Source organism: Dryobates pubescens, chromosome Z (genome assembly GCF_014839835.1).
Source record: "Dryobates pubescens isolate bDryPub1 chromosome Z, bDryPub1.pri, whole genome shotgun sequence".
In the NCBI taxonomy this organism is placed as follows: Eukaryota; Metazoa; Chordata; class Aves; order Piciformes; family Picidae; genus Dryobates; species Dryobates pubescens.
Window position 1 is genome coordinate 92718219 of NC_071657.1, and position 14194 is coordinate 92732412.

General features: G+C 39.1%; 1 protein-coding gene across 1 annotated transcript in view; it reads right to left on the reverse strand.

Annotated features, from left to right (window-relative positions):
- Positions 1-2357: 2357 nt before the first annotated feature.
- OXCT1 (3-oxoacid CoA-transferase 1) overlaps positions 2358-14194 on the reverse strand; it is a 109244-nt gene continuing 97407 nt past the window's right edge. The window contains exons 15-17 of the mRNA XM_054178046.1: positions 14093-14173; positions 11551-11652; positions 2358-3387 (exon numbers count right to left, since the gene is read on the reverse strand). Of these exons, the coding sequence (XP_054034021.1) occupies positions 3352-3387; positions 11551-11652; positions 14093-14173 (219 nt within the window). The 3' untranslated portion in view covers positions 2358-3351. The remainder of the gene's footprint in view (positions 3388-11550; positions 11653-14092; positions 14174-14194) is intronic.

A 14194-nucleotide genomic window follows, 5' to 3' on the forward strand; every position in this document is an offset into this window, starting at 1 on the left:
ACACAAGCTAACCCTTTTCTGCCCCTATTGGCAGAACAGAACACCATAAAACCCAGTAACAATATATGAAACCTGGAATTTTCAATCTTTATTTTACTGATTGCTTGCAAAATCATAGGCTTTGACATTTAGTTTTCAGAGATTACAGTACAGCTACATTTTCTACTAATAATTCAGTCTTTTGCTTTTCCAGTGACAAAAGTGAATAAAACACAAAATGAAGTAAGTACAAATGTGCTAATGTAGTAGAGTCATCATCTTCTTCAGGACAAAGAGTATCAGCTGTCCATGTCTTGTGAAATGTAGGGGATGATCTCAGTGATTTCCTAATAAACCTTCATGAATATCAACCACCAAAGAAAAACCTAGAGGCTTTCATCCCTGTAATTTCAGTCATCACAACTACTGCTCAGAACCACACTTGAGTCCACAGAGAGGGACATACTTAGGAATGCTTTAATTTCTAATCCTACTTTACAAATCAATTAAAAAAGTGGAATCACAGATTGTTGCATTTGGCTTGTGTGGACATATGACATTTTCATAACAATACCAACATTCTACTACAATGATAATGTCCTCAAGATAAAGAAGTTCAAGTGTGACATACAGATATTTGCATCACTGTTGTGTACAGAGACCCTTTTCTCCTTTATTCCTCAGTTTTCAGCATCATGTTGACTTTTGCTCTCTTGCACTAACATGGATACAAATAAGAGAAGACTCAGAACCCCAATATCTAGCATGTGCAACAGTCTTCAAGTACTCTTCCACACTCTTAATCAAGTGTGATCGATCCCCAAGCTGAACAGAAAAAATAACCCACTGCACAGACTTTAGCTGGTTATTCCTCACAACATCCCTGTGAGGTAGGATGAAAAACATCTCCTTTTCCAGCAACCAGAGACAAGGCAGAGAGCATGGGTGACACGTCTCAAGGCAGTAAGTGGAGAACCACAGAAGCTGAAACTCAGGAGTTCTTGACTCCTGATTCTTTGCTTCAGAAACCAAGGTTCTGAACTTCCAGACATTAATGGGTCATTAGTCTCTTTTTAGCCATATATTGATAACTATGGCTTCTGTGCGTATGCCAGCAAAGCATAGTTCTATGGTGGCAGCAATATACACCTGAAGCTGCCCTCAGGTACTTCCATACTTTAGGTATATGAACAAAAGTTTGCTGTAATTAACTAATCAGTCCTACAACTAATGTAGCATAGGTAACTGTAATAGACTGACATTTTATTTCTACGTTTATTTCCCAGATATTTCTTTTTTCCCTGTAGTCAAGTTTATAGTGACTCCCTTCCCTTTCATAGCAGTTCTTATACTCCTCCCCTAAAACCAGCATCCGTTCTGGGTTCTCTCTATGAGATCTTTAAGTGACAATGAACAAGATACCTTGAGAGATCATAGCATCCTTGGCCCTGAAAGCAAAAATAGACACGTTTTGCTGTGTACAGCACCACAAGGGTCCAAATTGTCACAGAGGTGTCTTATGAATTGGGGAAGAGGCCTCTGGGCTGCTCTTTCCAACATCAGAACAGTTTCATACTGAGCTAAAATTCTCATCTTTTGTTTTTAAAGATACTTTTAATCTGCCAAGCCAGTGTGAGCAGAATTTCAGTCCACATCCACAGCAAGAAAAATAGCTAAACTTTAAGAAGGTTACTTGTTTGGAATTAGTGACTAACACAGGAAATACTTCTAAACAGAGAAAACAGGTGTAAACTAAAGCTACATAAAAACTAATTTACTCTACTCCTAGATTAAGATACTCTAGAGCATTTTGATCAGCATAATTTGAAGTCTGGCATTCGAATCACCTCTCATAAAATCACTTGTGTATGTTTAAACATGAAGTCAGTGCTTTCCCATGGGTCTTGCCTATATGATCAGGCTACAACACAGCCTACCACCCATTAACCCCCATGAGTTCAAGTCATACAGTTTAGGATAATGTGAATACTTTTGTTCAAAGGCATATAGTTTATTCCTTTGTGGGAAGAAGGATAACCTGTTTTTCTATAGACAAGAGGTCATCAAAGACTTGTTTGGAGTAAGTGCAGTTAAACAAAATAATCTCTCTAATCAAAACAGTTTTACTGCTGTAACACCTATGTGTGGATCAAGACAAATCTTGGAACTGTCCCATGAACAAGAAGGACTCCTTATTTCAGAACGGAAAAAACGCAGTACAAAGGCTAGTAAAGCAGCTAAATTCCACAGGATTTTCATTTCTAACTCCCCAGAGATGTGTTACATTCCTTACACAACACACACTGACTATAGTGAATACTTCATCCATCTAGCATTAGAATGCTTTTCTATATCACATCCCAACACTTATTACATGTATGATAGTCACCTACATATATTTATTTAGGCATCTGTATTTTGCATACTTTCAGTCACTTAATTTGCTTCAGTCCTGATGTCAAACATTACATCCCAAATTTTTGTAATTGAAGAACTTTAAGTGTTCATACTTATTTGAATAACAAAAACCACCATACTTTGAGAGAACACTGTTATTTAGTTAATGTAGATTTCCAGTCAGTTCATGCTTGGCATAACTAAGATATCCTGTGAAGATCTGGGATGTGAGATCTAGTCTGTCATATCACCTATTCCCAAAACCAGCCGTCACTTTGTAATTAGTAACAGGGAAAGTAAGATCCCTGTTATAGAAGGGGTCAGAGTTGAACTTTGGGAGTGTAGCCTTGTTACTGCCAGGACACATACACCATGGAAACAGCAGATACATTCAGGCCTAAGGACCCAGTTATTTCCACTGTTTAGTTTCATCAGTCTCCCTAAAGGGTTCAGAAAAAAGGGAAGTCCATACTCCTGATGTCTTTAAAGCTATGTACATTTGCTGTATGAAAAAATCCCCATACCTTTACAGGAGAATGGATATGGTAAGTGCTGTAGTTACAAATCAATGGAATAATTTGTAAGTTTAATGACAACAGAAAAAGCAGAGGCAATCATAAGTTTTGCATGGTCATTTTCTGAAACTGTGCAAAAATTGTAGTATTTAGCAGAGAAACTACAAGGCATTTTTATAAAACACTGTTCATTTACATTTTAGTACAACACTATTCAAAATTTAGAGAATAAATTCAGCCTTCCATTAAAATCGGTAATGTTATGCAAATAAAATACAATTCAAGCTTATAGGTTGAGTTTAACTATCTGGAAACTACTTACAAAAGCCTTTCAAGAAAAATCAAAAACCAAACAACAACAACAAAAAATTAATTGAGAAACAATCATTGATTTCTTTTCACTGAGCTCCCATTTGGAAACAAGCCTTCTGGCAAGTTGAGCCCAGTCTGCATTTCATGTTTAAATCTGCCTCATTGGTATTAGTTTTGGAGAAACCTAGTAAAGAAGAAGGAAAAAAACATAACAGTTGGTATACAGATATATCAATGAATCCACTATTCACTTCCACCTCTATTAGCAACATGTCAATGAAGATTAGAGCCACTGCATTTAATTAAACTGATACATTTACAGTATTTCAGAGATAAACACACCCACAACTACGTTTTCTGATGCAGGATCCAAGGTATGTGAGGTGCTTTTACCCAACCTCTCACCTTCATTTATTTTGAGTTGTGTTATGGATTTAAGAATGCAAACAGACTGAACTTGGACAGCTGAATCTGTACTTGCCCCTGCTAACTTCATGATCTTCCCAGATGGCTTCCAAGGCCAGCAGAAGGAATAGCTGAACTCAAGTGAAGCAGCTCCTCAATTATACAAAGTAGAAGGTGGCATGTAAACATAACAGAAGAAATAGGCCATGGGTTAGTTAACACATGCGCCTATAAATGGTTTGTGTACAGTGGGGCTGCACTTGCCATGAACAGCAATGGGAGAGAGAGCTGCAGATGAGCAATGACTTCAGCCATCACCTTCTAATCCATTTGCATTCACACACCAGTACTCTGAATGATGTAGAGGTAACAAACCAGATTGTCTTCAATACATCATTGAATTGCCACTGCAGTATCAAAACAAGCATGCCGATGAGTCTTAACATTTACGATTTTCCTTCTTTGCTCAATGGCCAATTGCCTTTTCCTTCCCACTCATCAGGAGACAAAATGCTGTCTACCAGTGCCAGGTCTGCACAGAAGCAATCAACTGAGCTTTGGGGATATATAATGTATACTATACACATACTGCACCTATAGTATTTGTATACATTTTAATTTTTTATGATGATAGAATCAAATGTATCCAATTTACTCTATTTAACTTGCCTTCTTCCATTCATATTAATTTTAGTTGTTCGGCAATGACACAGTTCAATATTCTAATTTCACCATTTTTTTAGACTTGCCTTTTCTATTCACATCCATTTCTGTGTGAAGACACACTTCTGTATTCTATTGTTTTAATTGCACATACTCATAAAAATCAGTTAGTGATAATAGATGATATCCATCAGACCAAAAAATCCCCAAACCAACAGTTAAGCCTAAACAGGAAATTAGATGAGACATTTGGTTGAATCCTGACTACAGGTGTACACAAATACTCTGTGGAAAAGATCCCCTATAGAAGATGCAAACTACTTTAAATATCTCCAGCTCTTGCCCTTGTTTAAATAGGTGCCCCAGGGTGAAGATCAAAAATAACTCATGTGATCTCACTTGTTCAGAATGAAAAAAAAGTTTTACAGATAATCTCACTCCTAGATGATTAATGTGCTTCCCTGAAACATGACATTTCTTCTACCTCCTTACCCCACCGTTTTTTCTTAATGTTACTGAATAGACTCATTCATGAAGGAATGATACATATGGGCCTTTCCAAGCATTAAAGCCTCTTTCTTTAGAGGTGCGGGGCTTTATTTCCTGTACCAGTTGGATCTCTATGTTATCCCTCCCTCATCAACTACATATCATTTATAACCTTAAGAGAATAGCCATCAAGGAAAGCTTAGTTCATGAAGAATGTGTTTACTGTATCAAATGGTAATGTAACATTTTCACTGGATGAAATTTTTTATTGATTTTTTTTTTCAAAGTTGTGTGTGAACTAGGACAATAAATAGATGTAAGAGGTAGAAATGTAGAGAAGTTGGAGTAAGTTCCTGAATGAACCACATTCCTAGGCTAGTTCCAGAAATGTTTCAATATTTCTGACTCCAAGGGCCTATGTGTCTTGCTTGATTTGGGTCTGTTTCTGCCTCACCCAGGTATGGTTCTACTGAAGGAAAGGTGAAAACTGGAGAAAGATGATAGCATCATTAAAATCTGTATTCTGCAAATAATGACAAAAGGCAGTTACAGGAAGAACTGATTGTTTTGCTGCTGTTGTAGACTTCGGTGCCATCAAAACCTCAAGTGTTTACATTTCAATGAGCATATTGCATTAAATGTAATATCTACACATCTGATGCTACCAGCTGTCATTTGTGTGTGCCACTATCCACTTCAGAAAGGGTCTCATTCCCCTTGAGTGTTGAAATGCCACAATGCCTGATGAAGGTAACAAAGATGGCAAGGCTCCAGCACTTCTCAGAACTGGACCCAAATACAACTGTTTGCTTTCAATAAAATGTAATTATACAAACAGAAAAATGATAATGTAACAAAAGTGATGGTTTGTGATGGGGAAAAAAAAAAAAAAGGAGTAATCAAGTCTGAAATGCAGAAAGCCTCTTGAGTCCACTGATTAAAGTCCTAGTGGAGTCAGTCAGTTTGGTAACATTCTGTGCTAAAAGCACAGCACTTTGCGAGGACTGAACATGCTTAATGAAGACTATTTTACAGTACATAGCTGCAGAATTGCTACTTCCTAACATCAGCTCATAAACAACACATTCTTAATATTATTTCACTTACAGCTTATCTTGGAAGCTCCAAAATACTTTGCTAATGCTGAACAGGTAGATTTATTGGGAGCAGCTGGCTTGGGCAGCCCTCTGTACAGCCTCACGTGGCAAGAGGGGACACAGCCTCAGGGACAACCTGCAGTTCAGCCTTGGCAACTCTCTGAATCCCCAAACCAAACTACCCTTTTCAGCTACACAAACATCTCTCTGCTTATTTCATTATGTTTCTTTATAGCAAGCAGTTCTTTCAAAGCCTGATTCTGGATGATGCTTAGTCTTAACAGCTCCTGTCAGGTAAAAGCAACTTACTGATCAAAAATATAAAAATAGTCCCTCAAAATGAACCAAATAACAAAAACCAAAACAAAATCCCACAAGTTGAAAAAAAATCACCAAATGACAACCAGCATTAGCATTTTTGTTAAAGCAGAAGCTGCCTATCCCTTATTAACTCCTAATTATTTGAAATTGCAGATAAAAGGGAAAAACCATTTCAACATCAGCTTTTGCTGAAAAATCTGTTTCTAAAGGGACTTTCTGATTGGAAAAAAACCACAACATCCATTTGAAAATGAACTCAATCCTGCAACAGCCTTAAAGGATAATGGACTTCTAGAAAATAAAACTCTATCCTCTATTATTTTGTACCCATTGGCTTGAACCTGGACCGTCACTAGCCAGTTGCTCTTCAACAATGTAGTGTTTCCTTGGCACAGGCTTTTCCTAAACAGAATGTTCTCTCTTAAGATAATTTTGTAAAACTAAGCTTTTACATTAAGAAAATAAAGCAAAATCAATCCAAACCAAACTAAACCAAAACCAACAACCAAAAACCCCCAGTGAAACCAAGCCCAAAACCAAACCAAACCAAATGAACAACAAAAAATGAAAAAAGGAGGGGAAGGGGCTGTTTTACCCAGACAGACTTACCCTGATTATTTTTATAATGAAATATATCTACAGAAGTATGTTCCTCAGTCTGTTCTCTCATGGTTTCATCAATGGCATAAGCCAGTACAAGCTCAAACAGATTAACTGCCAAGGTGATCTATATGCTAGGCTACAGCAAATCTGATTTAAGCCAACACTTTGTCTTCACAGCACAGTAAAATCAAGGACAAACTGTTTATTTTTGATATGATGCCAGTCTATAATGAAGACTGTTGACTCTAAATAACATTTTCTTTGACATTTTGTGGTTGCAAATGTCCTTTAGGAGATGTTTTCCAAGTAAGTATGCAGGCTATGAAAATGGGAGTGTACAGACAGATGCGTCTCAATGAAAGCCATATAGGTTTACAGCTTTCTAAAGTTCTCCTCTCCTAAAGCAGTCTGCATGGGGAGAGACAGTTACATATAAAGTACAGCTATCCCACAAGATGTTACTTGCAAGGAACAGAGAGATATGTATGGTTACTTCAGATCATTCTCTGTATCCATTGAAAAAAGCTGTTAGAAAAGGGTCATTTCCCACCTGATAGTTGTGTTTCAAACTAGCAAAACATAGGAGGCAAAACCTGTGGTAGCAACAGAGTATCACTCAAGTTCCTGTTGACAATGTACCCAGGAACAAGACGTCTCATTCGGAGAACATAAATAATCACAAGCACAACTCTTACTCTTGCAAGGAAGCCTGAGGAGTGGTCTTTAAATGTGGAGAAAAGAACTGAGGATGCTGCTTTCTTAACAAATGCTTGTTGCAGTGCCCAAACCTCTATTTCTTGAACTCCAAAGCAAAGTGAAGGAGCTGTAGGCATTCACTGTATATTGAAATCAGTTCATCAAAGGTCTAATATTATACAACAGTGACCGAGTCTTGCTGACACAGATACCAGTGTAAGACTTGGTAAGGATTTCAGTGAGAGGAGAATAGGGTCACTGTGGTCTAGAAACATTCCTTAGGAAGGGGTGGGGGGGTGGGGGGGGTGGAGGGTGGTAGAGAAGGGAGGAAAGAAAGAAAAAGAGGAAGGAAAGGGAGGAAGAGCCAGTGCTCCTCTATGCCACAGCTTTAATAAACAAGTAACTGCAGCTCATACTTCTAGCTGCAGTGCTATGGCGATTTCAGGTGCTTTTGAATGTAACAATCAGCAGGGAATGCTGACCCCCAGGCATACATCGGCAGAGGTACGTGCTTAGCAAGGAAGCACCGCTTTGCAAGCATAGGACTTTTACAACCTGGTTAATTCTATTCTATTCTATTCTATTCTAGTCACATGTTTTCAAGACAAATACATGGAAGTGCATAAAACAAGCAGCATCCACATTTTCATACCCACAGCTCCTTTAGTGCTGCTCATGATTTCATGCATGACTGCAGCAGCCATAAAAACAGAATCACAGAATGGTAGGGGTCAGAAGGGACGTCTGGGGATTGTATAATCCAATGCCCCTGCTAAAGCAGGTTCATCTTGAGCAGGCTGAACAGGAACATGACCAGGCAGGTTTTGAAAGTCTCCAGAGAAGGAGACTTCAGGATATCTCTGAGCAGCCCATTCCAGTTCGAAGGAAATAAGCTTTTCTGGTGAATTTCTTTGCTTTAGTTTGTGCCCATTGCCCCTTACCCTATGATTGGGCACCACTTGAAAAAGTCCAACCCCTTTGTCTTTGACACTCACCCTTTAGATATTGATATACACTGATAAGATCTGCTCTCAGTCCTCTTTTCCAGGCTGAACAGTCCCAGGCCTCTCAGCATCTTCTCCTAAGACTTCATTTTTCCAGTCCTCTCATCATTTTTGTAGGCCTATGTTGGACTCTCTCCGGAAGTTATTGATCGGTCTGTTGTTTCCTGGGTTCTCCCTCTTTCTCTCTTTGAAGACTAGCACAACACTGGCTTTCCTCAAATCCTCAGGCACCTCTCCTTTTTCTCTATGACCTTTCCAAATTCCAGACTACAAGCCAAACTAGAGTTTGCTGTCAGAAGAACTAGGGAATGGTGCCCATAAGTGTCCCTTCCTGATCCCAGTGAAGCAGATCATGGAGACCCTCACAATGAATTCTTGCATTATCTCTCACCAATTGCTAACTTTCAGCTGTCCTAATGAGTCAAAATTTATACTGCTGCTTTGCAACATTTACAGGAAAGCACTAAGAAACAGTGAGCAGTGTCAGTCCTTATTTGGTCCTTTATTGCCCTGTGATATCCCACTTTGATGCTGCAATGCTTAATATCATAGTCTGTAATTTGAAATTAATTTCTTCTTTATCAGAACTCTTTGGTTGCTCTTGTTTTCATTGCCTTGATCACAGGCTGTTGGACTTCACTTTGGGTACCACATTCTCAGCTGTATACATATTGGTCACCTGAATGAAAAAGAAACCATCTCCTTCCGAACAAGCATGTCTGGACTGATGTCTTCTCACAGCAAAAATCCTTCCCCATAGTTTCAGTGTATTTAAATGATTACTAAACATGTGCCCTTCAAATTCATCATGAAGTTAATCTCCTAGTTAAATATGTAAGGATGAAACAAAGTGACTGACCACAAGAGATTCAAATCTATGCAGCCATTTTTATATTTCCATTTTGGATCAGCCAAAGAAAAAGAAGCCCTGGAAGTAATAAAAAGTTTTAAAATGTGTAATTTTTTCTTAATTACAGTTAGAAGATGAATGAATATATATATATATATATATATGTATACATAGATATATGTATATATCTATGTATACATATATATATACACACATATATATGTATATACATATATATATGTATATACACATATATACATATATATGTATACACACACACACATATATAGATACACACATGTATGTGTATATATATTTGCACAGAGAATTGCTGAATATGGAAAGTTGCTTCCACTGCAAATTAAAAGACAAAAATGCCTACTATAAAATGTTACATGGAAAACTAATAATGGAGCAAATTGATTTTATAGCAGTTTTCTATGCTCCACAGTTGCAGATCACTTGTCTTCACTAACTGAACAATTTTTGTCAGATAAACAAATGTATTTTTAAAAGTTATTTATTGGAAATATTTTAAACCCCACAAGAAAAAGAAAGCAATTTTATATTCAGCTACTGGAAATGCTTTCTCATGTTCACAGAAAATGAATGAAATTCCACAGGCTCATTGTTCAAAAAGTTTTACATAATGCCAATAGTATGCTCAAAGCCTTAATAAAAAAAATTTCATATACTAGCTGTTTTGCAACTTTTCAATTTTTTGCCCAAGCCTTTCCATGGAGCTCTGCAAAGGGTAAGAGTATTGCACTTCACTTCCAGATATTCCCAAATTATTTTTACAGCACAATTTGTACAGTGCCATACCGAAGTGTTCTCACCAAAGTTGGGCTACCTGCCTAAAAGACTTTATGATAAAGAAGAAAAAAAATCCCTAACATATGCCAGCAGTGTGCCCAGGTGGCCATGAAGGCAAATGGCATCCTGGCCTGCATCAAGAATAGTGTGGCCAGCAGGAGCAGGGAAGTCATTGTGCCCTGTGCTCAGCACTGGTTAGGCCACACCTTGTGTCCTGTGTCCAGTTCTGGGCTCCTCAGTTTAAGAAGGACATTGAGACACTTGAACGTGTCCAGAGAAGGGCAATGAGGCTGGGGAGAGGCCTCGAGCACAAGCCCTGTGAGGAGAGGCTGAGGGAGCTGGGATTGTTTAGCCTGGGGAAGAGGAGGCTCAGGGGAGACCTTATTGCTCTCTACAACTACCTGAAGGGAGGTTGTAGCCAGGAGGGAGTTGGTCTCTTCTCCCAGGCAAGCAGCACCAGAACAAGAGGACACAGTCTCAAGCTGTGCCAGGGGAAGTTTAGGCTCGAAGTGAGGAGAAAGTTCTTCACTGAGCGAGTCATTTGTCATTGGAATGGGCTGCCCGGGGGGGTGGTGGAGTCACCGTCCCTGGAGGTGTTCAAGAGGGGTTTGGACGTGGCACTTGGTGCCACGATCTAGTCATGAGGTCTGTGGTGACAGGTTGGACTTGATGATCTTTAAGGTGTCTTCCAACCTTGGTAATTCTGTGATTCTGTATGAGAAGGTCATGACAACACTGTATGTTGTTAAACACACATATGCAATTAGTTACAATCCAGTGTGCTACAGTTTTCAATTAACAAGTCAGTTTTATGTTAGCATTAAGTGAGGCTTAAGAATGAATGTGAATGCCAAAAGGCAGTGGCTTTCTCAATTATTGCATATTCTTCGTACAAAACAATAGAGAGAAAAACAAGAGATATCAACAGCAGAACATTTAATTGGCACTGGTAGCCCAGAGTGGACATATGTAGTCAACTCCTGTTGAGAAGACTCACAACATCACTTAAAGATTGAAACTTAGAATCATAGAATTTTTAGGTTTGGAAGAGGGAGTTAGGTAAACTAATTTGTACAGCAGAAAAACAAATATTCATCCATTTCTCAGATTACAATCTGGTCTGCTCTTCGAAGCACCACACAAGTTCCCTTTACACATTTCCCTTTTACTCTTAGTCATTTCTCTTCATTTTCCCTAATTTCTAAGGCTTCCAATATAATCACACTAGATTAGCCCTAAATGTCCTTCCTTTTTTCATTGTTAAGTACCAATGTGCCAATCTACTCAGTCCTCTCCTACAAGGAAGGAACTTAACACATCTGTAAGTCTTCATGTGATGAGTATTTGTGGAGAATATTTGTTGTGACCCCAGATTAACTATATTGGTCTGTAAAATGACTTACCGTGAAGTCACAGCCAGTACTTTTCTTGATATCATCCACTGTCAGCCCTTCCCAGATTTCCACAAGGGTCAATCCCTTCTTCTTGTCCACATCAAACACAGCCTATCAGGTGCATATAGCAGACAATTAATTCATTGGTATCAAAGCACAAAATGAATATGTTGCTAGTAATATTGTGGAAGATGGGGCGCTGAAGCAACAAAAGATGCCATTATCAGTTAGTTTCAGTTTTTACTTTCCTGACTAATTTCTGCTAAATTTATTTGTACCTGAAAGAGTATGTGCCATTTACAACTGTTCTTCACTGTATGAAATGAGGACTATGCCTCCAGTTCCCATCTGGTCAGACCTGAGCAGTTCGAAGGAAAGAGCCAAGACACTGTTTGCTGCATACCAATACTCACCAAGAGATCCTGAAGGAAAACAGGAAAAGGTAATGTCTTCCTCCTCTATTTCATTTTAAGCCAGTACAGAGGTACAGAATGGCTGGCCAGCTTTGTCAGATTACAAATTTCTCCACAGTTACTGCACACCCAGTGCAAATTTTGGTATTTTCAGAAGCAAGAGATGAAAGGCAACATTTCTTACTGCATTTTTAATAGACACCCTGGGTGGAAGTGGCAAAGGAGCAAAGACTGTTCTAATGTCTTCATAAAGAATGCTTTCCACTTCCAAGGCTCACAAGCACATAAAATAAAAACACCTATGAAATTATCTGCACTTTAATGGTGGCTTCTCAGAAGACTCATTCTCCAGGCCCTTCGCCAGCTTTGTTGCCCTTTTCTGGACCAGCTCCAGGATCTCAATCTCCAAAACTGAACAGAGTACTCAATCTGTAGCCTCACCAGTTCTGAGCATAGGGTGACAATCGCTTCCCTGTTACTCTGCTGACCACACTATTCCTGATACAGGCCAGGATGATGTTTGCCTTCTCAGCTACGTGGGCACACTGCTGGCTCACATTCCGCTGGCTGTCAGTCAACACCCCACATCTTCTACTGGGCAGCTTTTCAGCCAATCTTCCCCAAGACTATAGGGTTGTTGTGAACCACATGGAGGACTTGACACTTGGCCTTGTTGAGTATCATGTAGCCTTTCTTGGCCCATCAATCCAGCCTGTCCAGGCTCTTCTGTAGACCCTTCCCACCCTCCAGCAGACCAACATTCCCTCCCAGCTTACTGTCACCAGCATTTGTGTCATCAAAGGCTGAGGGAGGTGGGTCTCTTTAGCTTGAAGAAGAGGTGTTTAATGCTGGGGGGGAAACTTCAACCTACCACAAGGAATGACCTCATTAATGTTTATAAATAAGTGACAGACAGTGTTGAGAGGACAGAGCCAGGCTCTGTTCAGTGATGTCCAGTGACAGGACAAGGGTCAATGAATACAAGCTGGAGCATAAGAGGTTTCACATAAACATAAGGAAAATCTTTTTCACTGGGAGGGTGACAGAACACTGGAACAGGCTGCCCAGAGAGGTTATGGAGACATTCAAAACCTGCCTGGGTGTGTTCCTGTGTGACCTGCTCTAGGTGATCCTGTTCTGGCAGTAGGGATGGACTCAATGATGATTCAAGGTCCCTTCCAACCCCTCATATCCTGTGATTCTGGGTAAAGCAAACAGATTTGTCAAGTGGTGACAGATAAATTTCTGTCTGTTATTTTCCATTACTCCTTTTCATTCTTATTTTCCTGTGTCTGTGGCCAGTCAGTAGAAGACTAGAAAAATTTCCACATTTTCATTTATGTTCTCTTACTTTGTGGAGAAAAAAAAAATCTTTACATTACAGTAGCAAATATACCACTGGGAGAAAGCAAATTCTACAGCAGTGCCTTTGATGCATTCTACTTAGTATAACAGATGGTTCACAGAGGAACTATTCAAAGCCCTTTAAAATATGAACACTGATAATAAAAGGAGTATGATTACAGCAAAAACCTTAAGTCACTTATCCTTTGCTGAAAAATCCACTAATGTACTTTGAGCAGCAGCAATATAAGATGGTCACATGTACTTGCACTGGACAGTCAATTGCTTCACAAATGGACTTAAGTGAAGAGAAAAGAAGTAAAGACCAGCTACAGGTTGTGTTTCTCTGAAAGCCTCTGTAGTACACACCAAGGAAGATGTCAATCATGTGACATACATGTGCTACCCAGTGGTTGCTCTTGGAAAGAAAAACAAACAAGCTGTGATTACAGCTGTAGTTGAGGATTTGTATCTCACACAGCAAATTTTCAGGCATACTTTGGGAAAAATAAGGAGATACACACTTTGCATATTTCTCATATGTGGCACCTTTGTTCTGAAGCTATCTCCTTGTAGGGTCCAGCATGCTTGATGACAATGATGAAGGATTTAGAAGTAAAAAGATGAGCCCCCTGACTTCTGGAAGTGAACTCCAAGGGAAGCTTAGAACTTCATTGGCAACAGACACTGAATACATCTTTAATTTTTACTAAGCTTCATTACTTTTACTGAGTGAGTCCCTGCTTAGGGAAGGGGGAGGAAATATTGATAAGGATTCAAGAAAAGTACTTTACCTTCTCTGTAATGATGCGGTTGACACATTGTTTCCCAGTAAGTGGTAAACTGCACTTTTCCAAGATTTTATGGACATTGCCCTGTGTTTAACAATATACAGA